Consider the following 22,274-nt stretch of genomic DNA (forward strand, 5'->3'; position numbering starts at 1 on the left):
TCTTTTAAAACATATAATTTTTATGAAGGATTACACACCCAACAGCGGAGTAACTTTCAGCCTTCTGTTATTAAAAAGGTCAGGACGGCGGGCTGGAGAGGATCATAAATCTGAATGTTCCAAGGAGTTCTGACAGCGACGTCTAAAAGAGGCTGCTTCCATTTAAACCCAAAATGTGTTATATTATCTGTGATCTGGCTTCCTTTGGGCTTTCCGAGCACGATAACCAAGGGACCCAAAACCTTTTATTTATTTGTTTCAAGGCTAGTAACTCTGGAGCAGAGTACTGGACTTCCAATCAGTAGTAATATACTACCAGTAACAGTCTACTATAGTAAATATTATAGTAGTATAGTTAAAATTCTGCAAGCTGATTTTTTTTATATACATAAAAGGGATGCTTATCACACATTTGCATTCAGAGGATTATTTAACCAGGGTTTCCCAAACTTGGGTCTCTGGCTGTTTTGGGGGACTACAATCCCCATTAATCCTGACCACTGGTCCTGCTACCTAGGGATGATGGGAGTTGTAGTCCAACCACAGCAGAGGACCCAAGTCTGGGAAACCCTGCTTTAAACCAAACAAAAGGTGCAAAAGGTTTTTCCCCAGCCTTTGCCAACCTGGCGCCCTCCAGGTGTTTTAGACTACAACATGCTGGCTAGGGCTGATGGGAGTTGTAGTCCCAAACATCTGGAGGGCGCCATGTTGGCCAAGGCTCCTCCGAGCATTTATAAAACCAGCACTTTCCCCCTTCCAGTTCCCTTCCCAAATCAGTCCTCTGCCATCTTCCCTTTCTTTCCCTTCTTTCTCTTCTTCTTCAAACTGCCCTGCTGCGCATCAGCCTTTTTGCCGCGCCCTTGTGGCTGTGCCAACTTTTTGGCTGGAGGACCCTCCACGGACACTTGGCTCTGGCCGCCGCCTCCCCCTCGGTTCTTCCTCTTCCTTTTCCTCTTCTTCCCCACAGGGGTGGCGTTCTCTGCAGCAGTTGTGGCGGCCTCTTTGCCGCCGTTCTCGGCACCGTTCTCCTGGGACTGGCTTGGCGGCACCTTCTTGCGGTTCTTGCGTATCTTGGTGGCAGGGAGGAAGCCCTTTTTCTTCCGCTTCGGCGCCTCGGCTGCGGCTGGGTTCTTCGGCTGGGCCGGGGCTTTCTCCTTGACCGGTCGCCTGGAAATCAAGAGAAGATGGTCCAAGTTGCTTTGAAAAGACACCGGACAGAGAAACGGGCGGGCTGGATAAATCGCAGGACAGCAAAAGGGGATGTGTGTATATCTATGATGCAGCTTTATGGCGGGTTAAGAGCAGTGGCTCCCCCCAGCCCTGTTATTATGATATTTATACAGGGTGAGTCCTTTAAAAGAGGCCCTGTAGATACAGAGTACACATGTTCCACACCCTGTATAAATAAGAAAAGCTCATCTATTCCAGGCTTCCCAAAACTGGGTCCCCTTTGGATGTTTCATTTATTTATTTATTCACTGCTTGAGTGTAAAATATAAGAATAAAAAGCACTAAGCTTGATTGTAAAATATAATAAAATTATCACTAAGAAAAATCAGCAACAAAACAGTAATATGGCATTTCAAAACGTTAAAATAACAATAGACTAAAAGCAAATTAAAACTCGCATCAACTTTCTAAACACCTGGATAGGGCCAGGAGCCTGGGCACTTTTGGGGGGTGGGGCTAACAGGGTGCATAACTGCCCTGCTACACCCTACTCACGCTGCCCTCTGTGCCCCCCCCCCCAGTGCACTGGGCATCATATTTAACAGGCCAAAGATTATGAAGCCATCTTAAGGCAGAGAGCCAAATAAAACCTGAGCGGCCCTCCGATACATCTTCTTCATTTATGGAACTGCAACTGCAGGCAAGTGGGGGGGGGGGAGTTGGGAATATGGCAAGGGGGAAAGGAGTTGAAGACATCCCTGCACTGTTCCAACCCAGGTTGCTGTTGTTAGGAGCCTAGACAGCTGCCTCAGACAGAATCAGACCACTGGTCCATCTAGCTTAGTGCTGTCTACACTGACTGGCAGCAGCTCTCCAGGGTTTCAGGGAGGGGTCCTTCCCAGCCCCAACTGGAGATGCCAAGGATGGAACCTGGGACAGAGCAATGTTCTACCAGTAAGCCACATTTCAGTGGCATTATATTTATATCCCACCTTTCCTCGGAGGACCTCAAGCAGGCAGACATGGTCTTCCCTCTACTCATTTCATCCTTACAGCCACCCTGCGAGGGAGATTGTTCCTGGCTGAGTGAGGATTTGAACCCGGGTCTCCCATGCCCGTAGTCTGTCCACTACACCACAGAGGCTCTCCTGCTGGGGACCTCTCATGAGCTTTCATTTTAATGCAAGTAATAAATAAACGCAAGGGCCAACAATGCGATTTGCATCCGGCCAGGTTTCGCCCCAAAACAAAGCACCTACGTGACGCCCAGGAGCTTCATGACGTTCCAGTAGATATTGTCGAGTCGTGTGGACCTCCCAAAGCCTTCATGCTGACTCAGCGCCTGCAGCACATGGCGCAGCCCTGCCAGATCCACGTTCAGCTTCTGAAGGGGAAAGACCACAAAGCCAGATTGCTTGACACCCACCAAACACTGCACCTCAAATAAGTCGGTATCTTTACACGCTCACAAATTGGCAAGATGCGGTCCCGCAATGGAGCTCTTGGGTCTCCCTAAACGAAGGAGCAGCCATGTGTCTCCATGTTAATTATTTTCAGTTTCAGATATGTATCTCAGAGCAACTTAATATAAGCATATAAAAACAGTTTCATATATGTACAGTGGAATCTCTACTTATGGACGTAATCAGTTCCAGAGGTCCGTCCGTAAGTCGATCCAGGTCGCTGGTGCATTTAGTAGCAGTGCGCTTCTGCGCATTTGCAGACGGCGGCAGCCGCTTGCCGCTTCTCCACGTGCGCAAACAGCAGAAGTCACTTCTGCACATACGCGAATCACGGCAAACCCAGTATTTACTTCCGGGTTTGCTGCGGTCGCAACTTGGATCGGGCCCAAGTAGAGGCGGTCACAAATAGAGGTTCTACTGTATTTGCTTTTTTAAAAAAGTCAGATTCAAAGTAGACAAACCAGGATGGAAATCTCCACTTAAGTGTCTTATTGGGGGGGGAAATTTAATGGATGCACAAAAGACAACAGAGGCAGCGGATATTATGGAATGAGAGACAGGAGTTCCAGATAAAAGGTCTGTTGAAGCTCACTTTCGGACACCAGTCAACAGAAGCTGGCGGATATTTGTGGGCTGAAGCCAGGGCATGAATGGGAATGAATGGAGAGTGAATGACGAAGAAACGTCCCTGCTGGAGTTCTTCGTGGATGTTGGCTGCTGCCTGTTTGTGTGTGAGTGAGAATGGGAGGCTTCAAATGCGGTCGAGGCAAGTGGCGTGTGCGCATTCATGCCAACACGGTGTGCGAAAAAGGAAATTGGCGGATATTTGTGAACAGGTGAAAGCTGTGGAAACCGGCAGGCTGAAGTTAGCAGATGAAGTTGCTGGGCAGATGCCAGTGGAGGTGCTCTGGGTGATGTTGCTAAATTCCAGCCATCCCACTCACTGCCCTTTTCCCCCCCTCCTTCCAGGGATGTCTGAAGCCGGGCCAAGTTTTCTCAAGACCACCCACAAAAACAGCGAAGAGAACTGCAGCGCTCAAGGCCAGCCAGCTTATACTGATAAATAAAATTCTTTCTAAACACATCTACCTGTAGAGTCTGGTCTTCTTCCAAAATAGATAAAATGGGATATCTTATACCTGAGTTTTATGGTGCATTCCTGCCCTTCACCCCCCACCCACTTGGGATCATTACACACGAAGGCTGTGCTGAGAAATGGATAATATGTGAACATATCGCTGTCATTGTCAGGGCTGGGGAAGCTGTGCTGATGATTCCCTGGCCGCTGCCACTGGCTACAGATTGCCGGCGATTTCACAGAAAGACATGGTGTCTAAGGGGGGCGAGAAGGATGGTATCATTGGGAGGGAGGAGGGAAGAGACCCGGGAGAAGGAAGCTCAGGGGAAGCTGGAGACCCAGAAGGGAAACTTGGGTTGGCTCCTTCCTGTCAGCTTGAGCTGTCAACCTCTCTCTCCCACAAGGGTCCTGTCCTTGTCTCACCCACACAGCAGTCGAAAAAGCTGCAAATGATTTTTTCCACTGACAATCTAGCTCCCCAGCCCCCCAAAAACCAAACTTTTAAGGATCCGTAAGGTCTTACAAGCACTTTTAGTGCAGGAAGTTGGACTAGACCCTTGGGGCATAGCTGTCAACTTACAGATTTGAAAATAAGGGACCAGCAGCCTCGAAAATAAGGGATCAGCAGCCAAAATAAGGGATTTTAGTCAACCAGCTGAGATACGAAGTTAAAAGGGACCAGATAATTTGGGAGAGCAGCGCCAGTTTTTAGCCCTTCGTTTCCAGAGGTTACTGCTCAAGACACCAGCTGATGAAACCACTTTTCACGCAAAATGAAGTCCAAGCTACGAAGATGCTGCTGCAGTTCTGTATCTTTTCTCTCATGCTCCACCTGCAGCTCACAGTTCCATCAGGCGGGGCGGGAGGAAGAGGGGCTGGGGAAATAGTACTCGAAGTAAACACGCAGATCAGACCATTTATGCTAGTCTACCACTACAAATCTATGGGAGAAGCGCTTGCGGTCCTTCCCTTGTAGCCCTTGGAACACCTGCCCGCGCCTCCGCCTCCTCTCTTTGAACTGCTTTCTCAATGGTTGCCCTCGCTCTCCTCTCAAGGCTCCACAGCAATTCATAGACTGCCCATATGATCCGAGTCCTTCGGCGGCGCAGCTGCAGTACGGGCTAGCGGTAGCGGCGGCGCCAGGCAGTGGGGAGGCCCCAGGCAGAGAAGCTCAGTTTGGCAGCCATGAGGAGGATGGCGGCAGAAGGGCCTGAGACTCCCGCCAGTCCTGGCGGGAAGGGGCTCCCGGGGGCCGAGGCTGGTGAGAGGAGGCCGGAGGGGGGTGGGCTGGGCAGCCAAGCAACACAGTTGGAGCCTCTCTCCTCCCTGGCCGCCAGGGAGGGAGAGGAGCTGCTTCCTTTGAAACCTGGGAAATTTAAGGGACATCATCAATAAGGGACAGCAGCAGGACACGGCGCTGGGATAAGGGAGTTTCCCGCCAAATAAGGGACGGGTGACAGCTATGCCTTGGGGTCCCTTCCAAGCCTACAATTCTAAACAATCCACCAATAAATAAATATGCCCAAAAGAAGGCGAAGGATCGCCTCGCATAATAACAGTTAAAGAAGAAGGGGGAGAGGAGGAATCAACATATGAGCTGGGGCTGGCATGAAGTTGCTCTTGCTCTCCTGCAAGGCCAGAATAATGTTGAGCATATGCAGAATGCATCATTGTTCTCCTTCATGCCACTGCTTCCTTCCCCATCATGTTCGCTTCAAGGGGGATAAAATACGAATGATTCATTCATTACTTGATTTCATTCATTCACCCATCCGCTGAATCAGTCGCTCAGCAACAACTCATTCACTCTCTACTGGGGACAGGCAGCTAAGCAGTCAAGATTTGCAGGGTCCAAAGGGGAGGGGGTATGAGAGCCCGACACCAAGAATGAGGTACACATGTGGATGGGGGCTGGGTTTCAGAAGCAGCCATCAGAGGGAACACAGACAGGTAAACATAGCCCCCAGCACAGGCCACGTCCAGGACAGTATGCAGGATGAGAGAAGGTAGCAAGATCTTCTCTGATGGGCTAAGATGCTCCTCAGGGAGGAGGAAGTTTGGAATCTGGGATAGGGTGGAATAGGGATTGGCCCTGGGATCTGCTGACTGAATCGGGAGGCAGCACTGATGCCATTCCCAGGTGGAGGCCTTGAAGCTCAGACCTGAGTCCACTTGGTTTGTGGTTGATACAAAGCGCTGGTGGTCCAGGAGATAAAGACACTGGACAAGGAACCAGGAGTCAAGACTGGCAGAACACGGAGCAGCCGCCAGGACCATATACCACCTGTCCGAAAGGATCCATGTTGGCTCTCAGTACGTTTCTGAGCACAACTCAAAGTGTTGATGCTGACCTCTAAAGCCCTAAACAGTATACCTGAAGGAGTGTCTCCACCCACATCATTCAGCCCAGACACTGAGGTTCTCCTCCGAAGGTCTTCTGCTGGTTCCCTTACTGTGAGAAGTGAGGTTACAGGGAACCAGACAGAGGGCCTTCTCAGTAGTGGCACCTGCCCTGTGGAACATCCTCCCATCAGATGTCAACAACTACACAAGACGAACAACTACACAACTTTCCAAAGACATCTGAAAGCAGCCCTGTATTGGAAGGTTTTAATGTCAAATGTTTTGCTGTGTTCTGTTATATTCTGGAAGCTGCTCAGAGTGGCTAGGGCAACCCAGTCAGATGGGTGGTGTATAAAGAATAAAATTATTATTATTATCACCATCATCACCATCCCCAATGTACAGTAAGGCTTTATTTCCATCCAGCCTTATCTCACACCAAGAAGCACCTATTCTCAACTACAAAGACCTAGCGGAACAGCAATCTTAATCCAAAGAGGAAAGGTCCATATGATCAATTTACGTGAGCTAAGAGACTCCAGTGTCCCAGATAAAAGATAAAACCAGGCTGGAAGAGCAAAATCTACCTGCTGAGTCACAGTTTTTATGAGGTAGTTCAGTAGCTCCAGACATTTGATGATCTTCTCCTGGTCCACCTTGACCTTGATTTCACTCACTGTCTTTAAAGTCTGAGAAAAAAGGAAGGAAGAAAATGAAATCAATTACTACGAAAATCATATCCACGAAGAGGGACCTCAAGACATTTATGTTATTTGTTGCGGTTTCCTCAGCACTGCCACAAAAAGAGAAAATAAGGCATAGGATCAGAAAACTATCACTCCAGAACATTAAAAATCTATCGTTAGAATCATGGTGTAAGAAAGTATGGAAAGTTACATGGGCAGAAAAACAAGTAACAAAAGCAACTGAAAGAAATGAATTATGTTTTGTGAAACTTGGTCTGCTGTTTTTTGTTTTATTAATAGAATGAGAGGGAAATAAACCAGCCCCCCCCCCCAACTACAACTCCCATCGTGCCTGACCACTGGTCACGCCTGTTAGGCCTGATGGGAGTTGCAGTTCAGCAACATCTGGCAGGCCAAAGGTACCCCCCCCCTCTTGGCCTAGGGATTGTCTCCAGTGCTAGTCCTCCTCAGAGAAAACCCATTGGAAATAATGGGCCTGACAGCTTGGGTCCCATTCATTTCAATGGTCCTATTCCTTAGGCGCCTAGCTTCTCGTGAGAGTATCAACTCCGCAAAAGCATCAGGGTCCCATAGGTCTCCACATACATTTGGGTTTTTGCTGTGTGAACTTGGGGTCAGGGACAGTGGTACAGCCCCATAAATGTGGGAGTTGGGGACTGACAAGTGCCGAACTTCACAGAGGTTCAACGTATGCAACACGCGACACAGAACTTTGAAGTTCCACAGCAGCGGGTCACAAGTTCTCTTCCTGGTCCCCTCCTCCCAGAATGCCTTGCTCTAAGGAAGGACCCCGCTTCACCTCCTCAGAATGAGACAGAGCAGGGAGAGGAGTAGAGCCATTAATTTGATTTTGAATTGATTTTAGAATGCTGTGTTACTTTTATTGTTGTTAGCCACTCAGAGCCTGGCTTCGGCTGGGGAGGGTGGGATGTTAATTAATAATAATAATAATAATAATAATTGTTGTTGTTGTTGTTAGCTGCAGAGGCATTCATTGCCCCCTGGTGTGTTGTGGGTGGGCTGGTCTTGTATTGGCCTGATCTAGCCTAGTCCTGTCCACTGTGCCGGACGGTAAAGGTAAAGGTAAAGGGGACCCCTGACCATTAGGTCCAGTCGTGACCGACTCTGGGGTTGCGGCGCTCATCTCGCTTTATTGGCCGAGGGAGCCGGCGTACAGCTTCCGGGTCATGTAGCCAGCATGATTAAGCTGCTTCTGGCGAACCAGAGCAGCACACGGAAACGCCGTTTACCTTCCCGCTGTAGCGGTACCTATTTATCTACTTGCACTTTGACATGCTTTCAAACTGCTAGGTTGGCAGGAGCAGGGACCGAGCAACGGGAGCTCACCCCGTCGCGGGGTTTTCGAACCGCCGACCTTCTGATCAGCAAGTCCTAGGCTCTGTGGTTTAACCCACAGCGCCACCCGCGTCCCTCTGCCGGACGTCCCCATCAACTGCTCTCCAATTCATTCGGCTAGAGATGTCTGTGCAACCGAATTATCGTCTGTTCCTTTCGCAGGAGTTTTTAAGCAGAGGTTGGGTGGCCACCTGTCAGGGATCCTTTAGCTGCGATTCTTGCCTCGCAGGGTTTTGACCCGTGAGGGTCCCTTCCAATGCTACCATTCTAGGAGTTGATGATTCCAGTAAAAAATGTTGCTATGCTTTGTCATTCTGGCGAGCAATGCAGATAAGCTGTTTCCCAGAGAAGGAGGGGAAAGAGCCAGTAACAAAGATGAGGATTATTGCTATTCTTTTATTTAAGAAAGCTATGCTGCCACAACTCCTGGGTTCGTCCCTGAGCCAAGGACCCAACCCGTATCATCTCCAGCTGGTCTGACACACAGTTTAAATAGCAGGATTGTTCTCGAGTTCGGCAAGTGAGGGGCCCTTTGTCTCCAGGTCCTGCTGCCTACAGACAGAGCAGGCCTCAATATGAACAGCACTGATCTTCAGTCTGCTCTGCGAGGAGCCACCAGCAAATCAGGACAAGATATATGCCAGAATTTACTCTGGTGCAGGGACTCCATGGGGCCACTGGGTTTGCGGATTTCCTTGCCCAGCTATGCTTCTGCCTAGTTATTTATTTTACTTATTTGTTGCATTTATATCCTGCCCTTTTCTCTGAGGAGCTCCAGGTGGTGTATAATAATAATAATAATAATAATAATAATAATAATAATAATAATAATAATTTTTAGTTATACCCTGCCCTCCCCAGCCAAGGCCAGACTCAGGGCGGCTAACAACCAATAATAAAAACTAATTGAAATAAAACAACTTAAAAACAAGATTAAAACACAACATTAAAACATTAAAATGCACCCTCATCACAGGAGGAGAAAGGAAAAAAGGAAGAGGGGATCAAATTGACTCCAAGCCAAAGGCCAGGCGGAACAACTCTGTCCACGTATGTGGTTCTCCCCCTCCTCATTCAATCCCTACAACAACCCGGCCTAGAGCCTCTTGGCACGCCCTTGCATTGCCATGGTAATGCCTTCCCTCCTCTAGCCGTGCAAGGCCTGGTGCCCAGGACCATCCTTAGCAAACAGCTTACGGGATTCACTCTGTCTGCTGGTATGCAGAGGTGAATCTACGAGTCCAGCAGGCCAACTCATCAGCTGAGTGATATACAGTGGTACCTTGGTTTAAGAACAGCTTAGCTTATGAGCAACTTGGATTAAGAACGCTGCAAACACAGAAGTAGGTGTTTTGGTTTGTGAATTTTGCCCTGGAAGCAGAACATGTTCCGCTTCCTGTTGAGTGTGTTCCATTTGTAAACTGAGTCCTCCGCTGCTATGGGAAAGCACGCCTTGGTTTAAGAACATTTTGGTTTAAGAACGGACTTCCGGAACGGATTAAGTTCGTAAACCGAGGTACCACTGTATTTCTAAGGCTGAGGACCCCTGCCCTCCACCTCTGTTTGCTGCCTTTGTGCCAGAAGAAAACCTTGCCGCAAACATCAACATTAAAATAAATATTTCCACTATGAGGATCCCAGACACAAATTGGCAAAAGCCAGGGTTGATGCAAAGGGCTGTTGAAGAAGCTCCTCCATTCATAAAGTGTATTTTTTATATTATCCAAGCTTAACTGATGCTGCTGCTGCTGCTGCTCTCTCTCTCTCTCTCAACACACACACATCCGTTTTTGTCACCAGGTTCAGCCCCCCCCCCAAGCCATCAAAATATGTCGCTCATTATTGGCTTTTGTTTTTAATAACAGTGATGGATTGAAACAGACAGGCCCCCGAAGCGATCCTGTGGATTTAAGCAAGGACAAAGCACCACAAACAAATCAGAACCCGAGCTCCGCGTATATTGAATAGCCAGCATTTGAGACGAGAACACGGGTTAGCTCATGTATCATCTTTCCGGAGCAAACTGTGCCCAAAGCAGCTCACAACAGAACATACACTTATTATCAAAACACAATATCTGATTTGGAGGTAGAAGGAAAAGCTCTCCAGTTGCCTACAAGACGTATTGTGGTGCTGTACCTAATGCCTGCCAAAACAAAAATTTTACAAAACACAGCTCAAGCATTCAAAACCGGAAGAGGCAAATGCTGGGCCCTGTTTTCATCCATTCATATTTGCAGTTTCTTTGGGGTTGTGAGGGGCTGCACACATGGCAGGGGAGGATGGGGAAAGTTCCAGTGTGGAAACATACATCCTTGCACCGATGGGACATGTTAGCTAGATCCTAGATTGCAGAAGTAGACCAAAAGAATTTAACCCCTCTGGACCTATTTTAAAATGTTCCTCCTTACCAACCAGAGTGCCCCACTGAAATTAATGGACCGAACCCGCCATGCCCATGAATTTCAATGGGTCTACTCTGACAGGCATGAAGCCTTAGGGTGCTAAGATCCTCTGGTGAGCACCTTCTCTCGGTCCAATGGAAACTCAGGTGCAGGCGATGCTGATCGCTGGGCTGCCATCAGGGCAAACTGTACTTTAATGGCTGGTCCTAAATATGTTTCACTGTATTCAAACTATTGCTTTTAAATGGTTTTGGTTTTACGACTTTGAGTTTTTAATGTTTTAAAAAAACCTTGCGAGCCACCTTGAATCCCAACTTGGGAGAACGGCAGGATACAAATAGCTTTAAAATAATAATAATAAACCCATATTAAAGCTGGGGAGTTGATGGTTTTTATGATTATTTTATCATCTTTTTTTTTTACAATTGATGCTCTGTAAAATGTGTTCTTAACGCTGTACACCTCTCTGAGATCTTTTGATAAAGGGCTGTATGTAAATTGAATAAATAAATAATATATTTTCTGGAATCAATTTTGGAGTGAAGGCACAGAAAACAAGTTGCCTGCGGTTGGTCAGGCATAGCGGAGAACCTGAAGCACGGGTGACCCCGCAAATGGCATCCCAACCAAAATGGATACAAATAAGGTCAGGAAGTTCTTATTATGTAAGTGAACACAGAGATGCAGAGGCCTGCAGCTAGTTAGGATGCTATTTTAGGCGACTGTCACATATTCTCCCCTAATAGCCTCTTTCTCCTCCCCCGGACTCCCTTTCCTTCGGCTTCATGTTACACAACACGCTGAAAAAGGACGGCTCCCCAACCTGTTAACTCCTGCAATCATCTGTCTTGCGTCACCTGCAGCAGGTGGACTAGACACCGTGCGGCCCTATTAAATTACAAGCCGGGGTGAAAAGGAGGGCACAGCGGGAAGCGGAAGGCTGCAGCAAACTGGGCCCCAGCGAACGATTTAGCAGAAGCACCTGTCAAAGGGAAAAACCGTCTCCAGGTGTCTGTTTCCTGAGATTTATATATGAGAAATGCAGGTAGCAGTGTTGGGTCCACTGCACAGAGAAAGAGAGAGAATATCTAGGAATAGCAGGGAGGTCATATCTGTGTTACAGCTAGCTGAAATGTCACTTTTGAGTTTTCCACAACGCTTCTTCAGGCGAGATGAAAAGGAAAGAGGAGGAGGGGTGGGCAAAAAGGGCAAGGAAATGTCTCTCTTTACCTTGTAAGATGGAGTGGGTGTTAAGCAAGCCCAAATGTTATTGAGGCTGACAGAGAAAAATACAAAACTTGATATGTTTTCCCGTTTTTTAATCAAACCAAGTCTTTTTATATAGATAAAGAAGGGGAGGAGGAATAGAGAAGGCAGGGAGAAATAAAAAAAGAATAGAAAATAGGTTAAAAGAGAAAGATAGAAACGTAAATTCGGAAGTAAAGAACTTCCAATTCTTCATCTGTCTACTATATAAAAACAGTATTATAGTCCAATTTACTATAACACCCCACAAAGCAACTTTCTATAAACAAACATCATCTTCAACCCTCCAATCCAGATGTCATTATTTCTGTCTGCGCAAAAGTCTGTGAGAGGTTTCCAATCTTTGGCAAATGTTAACAATGACTTTTCTCTGATTAAACATGTCCATTTTGCCATCTTAGCGAGCAAGCCTAATTCTATCTGACTGACTGTGCTGGGTTGCAAAACGGATTTAAATACTGCAGCGGAAGAAAGTAATGGTCCTTATCCCTTTGAAAGTATCGTATACATTCACCTCCAGATGTTTTTGCCAACAACTCCCATCAGCCCTTGCCAGCATGACCTGCTAAATACAGTGGTACCTCGGGTTAAGTACTTAATTCATTCCGGAGGTCTGTATTTAACCTGAAACTGTTCTTAACCTGAAGCACCACTTTAGCTAATGGGGCCTCCCGCTGCTGCCGTGCCGCCGGAGCACGATTTCTGTTCTCATCCTGAAGCAAAGTTCTTAACCTGAAGCAATAATTCTGGGTGAGCGGAGTCTGTAACCTGAAGCATGTGTAACCTGAAGCATATGTAACCCGAGGTACCGCTGTATCTAAAGGAATAGTTTGGATAAGGACCTTGGCCAACTGTATTCTGTCCTGTTCTCTAATGTTCCTTTCACCGTTTGCGTTATAGAACTGTGGCCTTTTTCACGGACACACTGCTATGTTGTGCTATATTTCATTCATGCCAATAGGAGTGGGTAAAACAGCAAACATTACTGGACTACACTGCTACTCACCCCCCTCCAATTCCCGCACATGTGTGCCTCTGTTCCCAAATTCCCCCATGGCAAAAGCAGGAAAGATTCGTATGCCGGTATACCGCCCCAAATTTCGTCACTTTACTCCTGCAATTATCTGTGTTAATGGGTTTTTTCTGAAGGCAACTGAAATGGGTGCTAAAACTTCCACTATGGTTCCAGAAGTGGCGTTTACATCACGAGGAAGCTCAAATAAAATGTGCAAATTAACAGTTAGGGAAACGTAAGGGAAATGGAATAAACTGCTGCATGAACACAGCCCATTCCTTTTCCTCAGCAGCATATGAGTGCAGTTCTCCTGTCTACGGACCAGATCATACTCTCAAGATAGCAGTAGAGTAGAGATATGAGATTTATTGGGGGGGGGGGGGAACCAAACACTGGTTTTAATATGAGGCTGGAACATCTCACCTCTTTTATCTGATTGGTGCTCTCCCTGATCAGCTCCTCCCAGTCATTTTCGGACAGCGAGAGCTTGAAATCCCGGGTCTGCAGAGCTTTCTGAAGAAGCATGCATGCCTGGGCCTGAAAAAGAAAGGGGTGGAAAAGCAGGTGAACTAATGGAAACTGGTACAATATAGGAAGCAATCTCCCCTACCCACCCCTAAGCCTGTGTCTAATACAGTGGTACCTAGGTTTATGATCGTAATCCGTTCCGGAAGTCCGTTCTTAAACCAAAACTTTCTTAAACCAAGGCGTGCTTTCCCATAGCAGCAGAGGACTCAATTTACACTCAACAGGAAGCAGAACATGTTCTGCTTCTAAGGCAAAGTTCACAAACCAAAACACCTCCTTCTGGGTTTGCGGCGTTCTTAATCCAAGTTGTTCATAAACTAAGCTGTTCTTAAACCAAGGTACCACTGTAGTAGTTTTGTGGTGCAAGGAGATGATACAAGGGAGAAGGAGACCTACGCATCCTCCCAGAGGAAGACACTTGATCAAAATCCCATTTTGCAGCTGATTTTAAGACCTCAGGGCATTCCATCTCCCATCCCACCACAACACACCCCAAGTCTTTGCTGTTCAGGCTCATCCCCTGACACCTTACCCCCCTGAGGGCACAGTGCCCTTCTAAATGCACACTGGGAAGCCAACAGGTTTGTTGCTGTGCAGTGTGTAAAAACAGCTGGAAACTCCCAGGCAAAAGAAACCTCAAACCCTGTGGATGTTTGCACAAGCACTGATTGTCTCTGAGCCCTGATCCTTGCACACGCAGATCAGCTAGCCTTTAACAACCTGCATCACGGAAACACATCAGACACGGAAAGGTTGGTTCGTTCGGTTGGGTTCCTAAAGGCCACAAACAGAGCCATTCAACACAGAGACACTTAAAGGTCTTCTGCTTCTTCCTATCTTTGAACCATCGCGGAAATTAAGCCAGCAGGAGAAAGAAGATTAGGAAGAATCGGGAAGCGCTTCCATTTTTATTTCATCAGCTAGTGGCAAAAACTCCACCACCTTCCAGATAATAAAGCCCAGCTCTGCAAACTTTGTGCCCTCCAGATTTAAAAAATATATATTGTTACAATCCCCATCAGCTCCAGCTGTGGTCAACGGGTCATGGGAGCTTCAACTCAAAGCCACCTGGAGGGCACCAGGTTGATGAACGCTGTGATATACCAGTTTGTGCCAGGACCAGATCCTGTCTCTGTGCAACTTCCGGGCAGGAGCTGTGGTTTTATTTTTAATCGTATTATCGGTGGCCAAGACAGAGGCCAGTTACAGGATGTGCAACCTGCTGAGCTAAGGGAACACAGCCAGATTCTGAGATGGGCCAAAAATAAAGAGGGGGAAGTTGGCCAACCCTTATGTCCCAAAGAGCTCCTGAGTTTGGAGCTGGGGGGAGGGGGGAGTTGCTCCCAGAGTGGGGCAGAGCTGATGCCAACTGTCATGGATTTGCTGGCTGCAGAGAAGTGGTGAGAGCCCAGGGATTGGCTGTGAGATGATGATGAGAGGTCAGAGGGGAGGAGGAGAAGACTGGGAGAATTGTTGAGATGGAATGGACCCCAAGAATCATCTAGTCCAAGGATGTCCAACAAGTTGATTGCCATCTACTGGTTGATTGTGGTGGGTGCATTGTCGACCGCAAGATCCTGCCCTGCCCCCCCCCAAAAGCTCAACACCTTTGGTAGATCACTGCCAGTCTTTTTAAAGTGGGAGAAGATCACAGTCTCTTGAAAGCTGAACATGCCTGATCTAGTCCAACCCCCTGCAATGCAGGAATCTCAGCTAAAGCATCCATGACAGATGGCCATCCAATCTCTGCTTAAAAACCTGCAAGGAAAGAGAGTCCACCACCTCCCAGGGAAGCCATTCCACTGTCAAACAGCTCTTAGTGTCAGAAAGGTTTTCCTGATGTTTCATCAAAATACTTGTAAGGAGATCGCCCCAAACAATATTGGGAGCTGTAGTTTAAAGGTGCTGAGAACTGTAGCGCTGGGAGCGGTCCCCTAACAACTCTCAGCACCCTCAGTTCCCAAGATTATTGGGTGGGTGGGGGGGATTCCATGACTGCTAAAGTGGTGCAAAAGTGCTTTCAATGTATGGTGCGCACCGAAGCTTTTATCTTGCAGCGGATAACGTCAATTTTACAGTCTTAGGAAATGTGTTAGTCCTTGAGCCACCTCTTTGTTCTTTTAAGCTGCAAAACGCTTTTGGGCATCGCTGGATGCCAGATACTAATAACAGGTGTTTGACCAATGATTCCAGTGAATATTTACAATTTTGAAAAACTACCTAGTAAACGGGACGCAGGTGGCACTGTGGGTTAAACCACAGAGCCTAGGACTTGCTGATCAGAAGGTTGGCGGTTCGAATCCCCGTGATGGAGTGAGCTCCTGTTGCTCGGTCCCTGCTCCTGCCAACCTAGCAGTTTGAAAGCACGAAGTGCAAGTAGATAAATAGGTACCGCTCTGGCAGGAAGGTAAACGGCGTTTCCGTGTGCTGCTCTGGTTCGCTAGAAAGCGGCTTAATCATGCTGGCCACATGCTGAGCTCCCTTGGCCAATAAAGCAAGATGAGCGCCACAACCCCAGAGTCGGTCATGACTGGACCTAATGGTCAGGGGTCCCTTTACCTAGTAAACATTTGACACCAAAATTTGCCAAAGTGGGATTCCGAGGAGATGAAATGTCAAGATGCGACAGTAGTTCCCGCTCCACCTGCTAGTCAAACGCTTTGGTGAAAGAAGAGATGTCTTAGCAAAGTCCCTCACTGGCACCTCCAAGTTGCAACCTACCTGTGACCTTGCAACCGAGGCAATAGACTCCCCTCAGGCTACGCTTGGTGGACTTTGCAAAAAAAGAAGAAGGGGAAAAGGCTGGTGTGGATTCTTGTCAGTCTCCTATCTTTTTTTTTTTTTTAAGCCTCTGCTCTCTACGCATCAAACGGCAAATATAATTCGAGCGCATTAGGGAAATTACTCAACCCTACAAGTCCTTGCGGACTGCCCCGGTACGTTTCCACGGAGAGAGTCGGCTGTTGAGAGACAGGTTAGCTACGCTCCGGTGAACAATTCATCTGCTTTGCTCCAGGCGGGGAGCTCTCATTATCCCTTTCAACCTGTGGCAATGAAGATAAGGAGGCCAAAGCAGACCTTAGAAGGGCATTGCCTGAACAACCTAAGGAGGTGCAAGCCGGTCTTAAATAATTCTGCTGCAACAGACCTTAATCTGCTCAGCATCTTTTCCCCCCGCCTTCCACCCCACAGTGGCCAATCAGGTGCCCCCAGGAAGTCCACAAGCAGCAGCAGCAGCCTTTCCCATTAATGCTTCTCTGGGTATCGGGAGACATGCTGCCAGTGACTTGTGGCCCCGGACAGCCTCTCTGAATTGGTTTGATTCCCTTCTAAAGCAGCTCAAGTTGGTAGCCATCAAGTTAACTATGAAATAACACTACTAGAACTTGCACACATCAGTGAAATAAGACTTGTACTAACAGCTGGGGAAGAGACTGACAACAACTGCCCTCCCGGACAACTCTGTTTTGCTTCTGCTAGCCTCCTCTGGAGTAAGGATATGGGAGCCAACTGCGTGCCATCTGGACTGGTGAGAGGATTCCTCCCCTCTGAACTGTATTTAAGCCAGGCTTAATTTGTTTGTGGGCTACGCAAAAATCACAATGTGAGAAAAGAACTGGGGCCCGAAGTACCTTAGGGACTCTGTCTGACTCCAAATGCTCCTAAAGGGCCTGAGCTCATTATATGTGAAGAAACGTCTATACCTCCATCATTCAGTCTGGACACTGAGGTCCACTTCTGAGGGTCTTCTGGCGGTTCTCTCACTGAGAGAAGTAAAGTGACAGGGAACCAGGCAGAGGGCCTTCTTGGTGGTGGCACCCTCTGTGTGGAACACCCGCCCATCAGATGTCAGGAATATAAAGAATTACAGTGGTACCTCGGGTTAAGAACTTAATTCGTTCTGCAGGTCCGTTCTGAACCTGAAACTGTTCTTAACCTGAGGTACCACTTTAGCTAATGGGGCCTCCCGCTGCCGCCGGAGCACAATTTCTGTTCTCATGCTGAACACAAAGGGAGTCAAACAAGGATGCATTTTAGCCCCAACACTCTTTCACCTATACATAAACGATATGGTCCAGTGCCTAACATCTCCAGAGTTCCACACTCTTAAACTGGCCTCAAAACCAAGCTCTCATCCTGAAGCAAAGTTCCTAACCCGAGGTACTATTTCTGGGTTAGTAGAGTCTGTAACCTGAGGCGTCTGTAACCTGAAGCATCTGTAACCCGAAGTACCACTGTGCACAATGTCTAGCACACATCTGAAGGCAGTCCTGTTCAGCGAAGTTTTTAATGTCTGACATTTTGTTATTTTTTATATTTTGCTGTAAGCCCCAGAGTGGCTGGGGAAACCCAGCCAGATGGGTGGGGCAGAAACAATAAATCATCATCATCATCATCATCATCATCATCATCATCTCAATTGCAACCAAATACTTCCTGGACTATACCTAGTCCACGAAACCTTATGTATCTGCTTGGTTTTCAGAGTGCCACAAAGGCTCTTGTTTCTGAATAAAAGAACTGAAATCTGGAGAGACGGAGACAAACGTGATGTCTGAGGAAAGGGGGGGGGGGACCGATGCAACAGCTTTGGCCCCTGGGAGGTGCGTGATAATACAGGCAGAATTAAGATCGATTGGCTGGCCTAAAATTAAAACCACTTAAGTGTTTGCCTGGCCTGGGGCCAGGGTCCTCTCCATTTTGAAGGCCTGAAGCTTTTTCCTCTTTGCCCATCTCGTCTAAAAAGGGCCACTTCCTTAAAAACAGAGAGAGAGAGAGAAGATTCTCCTATGCAAAGGAGGAAAATACCAAACTAGGAATCGCTGACTCGATGAAGGACAGGTAAGGTCACACTTTAGGTTTTGGGTTTAATACAAGCTCTATTTAAAGGGATGTGAGGGAGAGGGGGGAACCTCATGGACCAGGGTGAAGATGGAGAACTCTTTCTCTGCCAAGGGCCACATTCCTTCTGGTGTGATCTGCTGGAGGCCACATGCTAGCAGTGGGCTAAGCCACAAGCGGTAAGATTGCCCCCTTTCCTCTCTTCTTTCTGACACCCCCTTCTCTCCCCACCCCGTCATCTAGGGGGCTGCCAAATTGGACTGGCCATTTCTAGCGCTTGCTCTCTCTGCCAAAACCTCCTCGCAAGGTTGTTGTGACCATTAACAGGGAGGGACAAGACAGGGCACACACTGGCTGGAACCCTTTGGCCAAAAGAGCGGGATAAAAGGGCAATCGACAAAATAAGCTCTAATCATTGCTGAAAGCACTAATTGCAGTTCAGAAAGAGAGAGTAGGCAACACTAACCAGAGCAGGATTATTATTCTTTTCTTTGAAAAGAAAAAACATTTTATTGCCTCTCATTCTTTATGCAAAATGTTCCTTGATTAATTCTCCCTTTACCACCTGCTGAAAAACATCTATGGTGAAGGCATTCAACTTCACATGCGTTCGTGCAACTGAGTCATCACTTCACTGCCGGTGTGGGCAGAAGTGAGCACTCACGAGAGGCGTCTTTCCCCCCTCTTTTAATGCCATGCTGTACATTAGTCATAAGACGCCATGTGCTGGAGTGTAGTTTTTAGTTGCTGGGGGTTTTTTGGGGGGGGGTTGCTTTTTTTATCCTGGCAAATCAAAGAGTCTCAAGGCTGCAGAAGCAGCCTAGAACATAAATCGCCTCTTTAAAAAATAATCAGACAGACTCTGCTCCATCTTATTTTGTTTTATTTTAATTTATTATTGTGCTCATATTAGGGCTGGGCTACATCTAGTTTTCAACATTGTGGTATGTCACCAGCTAAACATCGTGATATACCGATACATCACAATGTCTGAAATAAGGATGGAGCTATGTAGAGACTTTGCCTGAGTTTAAAGCCATTATCTTGCTTTAAACTCAGGGGATACTCATAGGTAGCTAAGTCATACAGAGATAAATTTCATCCAGGAGAAAAAGGAAATAAATGAGCCCTCTCTCTCTCACACACACACACACACACAATCAGAAATCCCCTTCATTCAGGGATAAACAACTTGAGGAAGCCATTTTGAAGGTCAATTTCCCTGAGGGGGGAAATTGTCACAGCAATAAGATCAGAACCGCATTAGAGTGTGTGCGCTTGTGTGTGTGAGACGAAGGAAATTCAGCCTCATTTCTGTGCATGTTTCAGTCTGGAATTTGGGAGGTAAGAGTTCGATGCTTATAAACAATGTCAGGCTGACAATGGTAGGAAGCTCAATGACCCACAGGAAAAAACAGAAAAGGGAAGAAAACCGAGAGGGAAACACCAAGGCAATTTCCTCGCACCACTTCATATTCTAGACACATTCCTGCCTCACAAGTAATTATAACTATTGGAATGGGCAAAACCTCCCTCTGCGAGAACCAGACGTCTGAGGCAAACCATTAGTAGTCCCATCAAGGCTTGCTTTCCCACCTAGTATGTATTCAAAGCTATTTATTACAAATCGCAGTGTCGGCCATTTTACAAGATAAGCCAAATCCCGACACTGCCAACAGGAAAGGAAGAAATATGTCAGGGTCAGGAGTAAATGTACCACACACCCCTATTTCTTGCTTAAAACTCGGGGACCTTGATGAGCATTAATTGCAATTAGCATAGCTGTAAGATGTTAACGCTAAGCTGCTGTTAAACCTAGGAAGGAGAGGGAGAATTCGTGGAAAGAGGGAGCTGTGATTGGTTTTTAAAATCTCTTAAACGTACATAATAAGTCACTGGCATCGCATCATTTGCACTGATATAAAGGTAAAGGTAAAGGGACCCCTGACCATTAGGTCCAGTTGTGGCCGACTCTGGGGTTGCCGCGCTCATCTCGCTTTATTGGCCGAGGGAACCGGCGTACAGCTTCCGGATCATGTGGCCAGCATGACTAAGCCACTTCTGGCGAAACCAGAGCAGCACACAGAAATGCCATTTACCTTCCCGCTGGAGTGGTACCTATTTATCTACTTGCACTTTGACGTGCTTTCGAACTGCTAGGTTGGCAGGAGCAGGGACAGAGCAACGGGAGCTCACCCCGTCACGGGGATTCAAACCGCCAAACTTCTGATTGGCAAGTCCTAGGCTCTGTGGTTTAACCCACAGCACCACCTGTGTCCCTTTGCACTGATATACACAAACACAAAAGGTAAATTCCACCCCAGACCCCGCTCAGTTTGGCTGCCTTTGCACTTACCTGCTGGTGCTGCCGAGCGCCTTCTGTGATCGACTTGACAATGGTGTCAATCAGTTGGTTGCACATGATCTCCAAGGGAAAAAGAAGAGACCTGAGAGTTAGTGGAGCCTCACATCACCAGGATCGCAAGTGGTGTTTTAGGACAAGCAAGGGGTGGGAGTTCCAGCCCACAGTCCTGTCAGGTCTCCAAATCTGGCCGGCAAAGGGAAATCAAGCTCCCCTAACAACCTTCAGAACCCTTAAACTACAGTTCCCAGAATTCTTTGGGGGAGGGCAGTAGCCATGACAGTTGAAAGTGGTGATTTAAATTCATGGTGTGAATGTGGCCCTGGTCGGAGAGTTGTGTCATAAATTCTGAGGTACAGAAGACTAACTACCCTGTGAAGGCTTTGACAACAGAACACCCCTTCCGTTCCTGGGACGTCACTTGGATCCCAGGAAACAGATCGACAACCAATGTGCATTTTGTGTGCCCACGTGGTGGGGAAAGGATGCGAGACCTGACTCTTCCGCTACTTACCGGGTGGCGTTCAAAGAGGTCGAGAAACATGGGCCCTGTCAGCGGGCTCTTGCGCTTTGTCAAAAACAGGTTCAACGCTTCCTTGTACACAGCGGACACTCGGTCCAGGTCCAGGCTGCCGACAGCAAGGGACTAGGAGAAAAAGGCACAAAAGGAGTAACTGTTTAGTAATACAAGAACGGGGCCTTTTCTGAAGTGGCTCCCAGCTTGTGGAATGTTCTCCCCATGTTCCTCTTTAACCAGGCCTTTGGCTGATTGACATCCAATGCCCTTTGAAAATCTGTCAGAGGGTGTGTGTGTTACTGGGTTGTTTTTGCTCTGATTATGTATTTTGTGTTTTTATATTGTGATTTTATCTTGTGACTCATCCTGAGACCTTTGGGTATAGGGCGGTAAACAAAGAATACTAATAAAAGTAAAAATACAGTGGCACCTCAGTTTTCGAACATAATCCATTCCGGAAGTCCATTTGAGTTCCAAAACGTTTGAAAACCGACAACTCAGTATGGAAGCCTCAAAACAGAAAACTCAACACGGAAGCCGTATGGCATGTTCAACTTCTGAGGCGCGTTCAAAATCCAAAATGTTCGTCAACGGAGACGTTCAAAAACCGAGGTACCACTGTAATCTGTGGATGCCACCTCCCTCGTGACACAATGATCAGAGAACAAATCTGCCACTGCTATATATTTCAGGAAGAGTCCTGCACCAGCCTCTGATTGGAGGAGGCTAAGGCAGGGGGTGGGATTTGCTGCGGCTGCCAGGATTGCCCCCATGCTAGCAGAATGCAGGCTGCAGTTTACTGACACAGATGCAGAAATGCAGGACCTCCTCACCTGAGCGGTCGGCACACCACTTCCTTCGCTGCTCTTCAGCTTCTTTTTCGGCTGAGCGACCTGTGGAGCAGCTTCAGCAGCCGTGTTCCCCTTCAATACCCGGAAGAGGTACAGGGACCCACTAAAAGCAGAGCGATACGCAAGAGAAGGGTCAGGGAGAACCGTATGTATCATGCCATGCTGCACCAGCTCAGAAATCTCTTTTAGGTTCAGAACCTCCATGAACCTCACCTTTCCATTTTCAAAAGCAAGTTTCTAGACCTTATTACGGCTGCGAGGATAGGCTTGTGGGTGAGAAATGCCAGGCAGGGGGTAGGGATAGGTTTCTAGTGGCAAGGAGTTGGGGTTTCAGCACCCTGTATAATACACACGTCTTCCTTCTCTTAGGG

At 47.4% G+C, this 22,274-nt stretch overlaps 1 protein-coding gene across 1 annotated transcript in view; it reads right to left on the bottom strand.

Annotated features, from left to right (window-relative positions):
• MYBBP1A (MYB binding protein 1a) overlaps positions 1 to 22,274 on the bottom strand; it is a 52,101-nt gene continuing 29,827 nt past the window's right edge. The window contains exons 21-27 of the mRNA XM_081890187.1: positions 21,886 to 22,006; positions 21,050 to 21,181; positions 20,530 to 20,598; positions 13,227 to 13,340; positions 6,642 to 6,743; positions 2,430 to 2,554; positions 1 to 1,167 (exon numbers count right to left, since the gene is read on the bottom strand). Coding sequence (XP_081746313.1) covers positions 774 to 1,167; positions 2,430 to 2,554; positions 6,642 to 6,743; positions 13,227 to 13,340; positions 20,530 to 20,598; positions 21,050 to 21,181; positions 21,886 to 22,006 — 1,057 coding nt within the window. The 3' untranslated portion in view covers positions 1 to 773. The remainder of the gene's footprint in view (positions 1,168 to 2,429; positions 2,555 to 6,641; positions 6,744 to 13,226; positions 13,341 to 20,529; positions 20,599 to 21,049; positions 21,182 to 21,885; positions 22,007 to 22,274) is intronic.

Source organism: Podarcis melisellensis, assembly GCF_964234715.1.
Source record: "Podarcis melisellensis genome assembly, chromosome: 15".
Taxonomy (NCBI): domain Eukaryota; kingdom Metazoa; phylum Chordata; class Lepidosauria; order Squamata; family Lacertidae; genus Podarcis; species Podarcis melisellensis.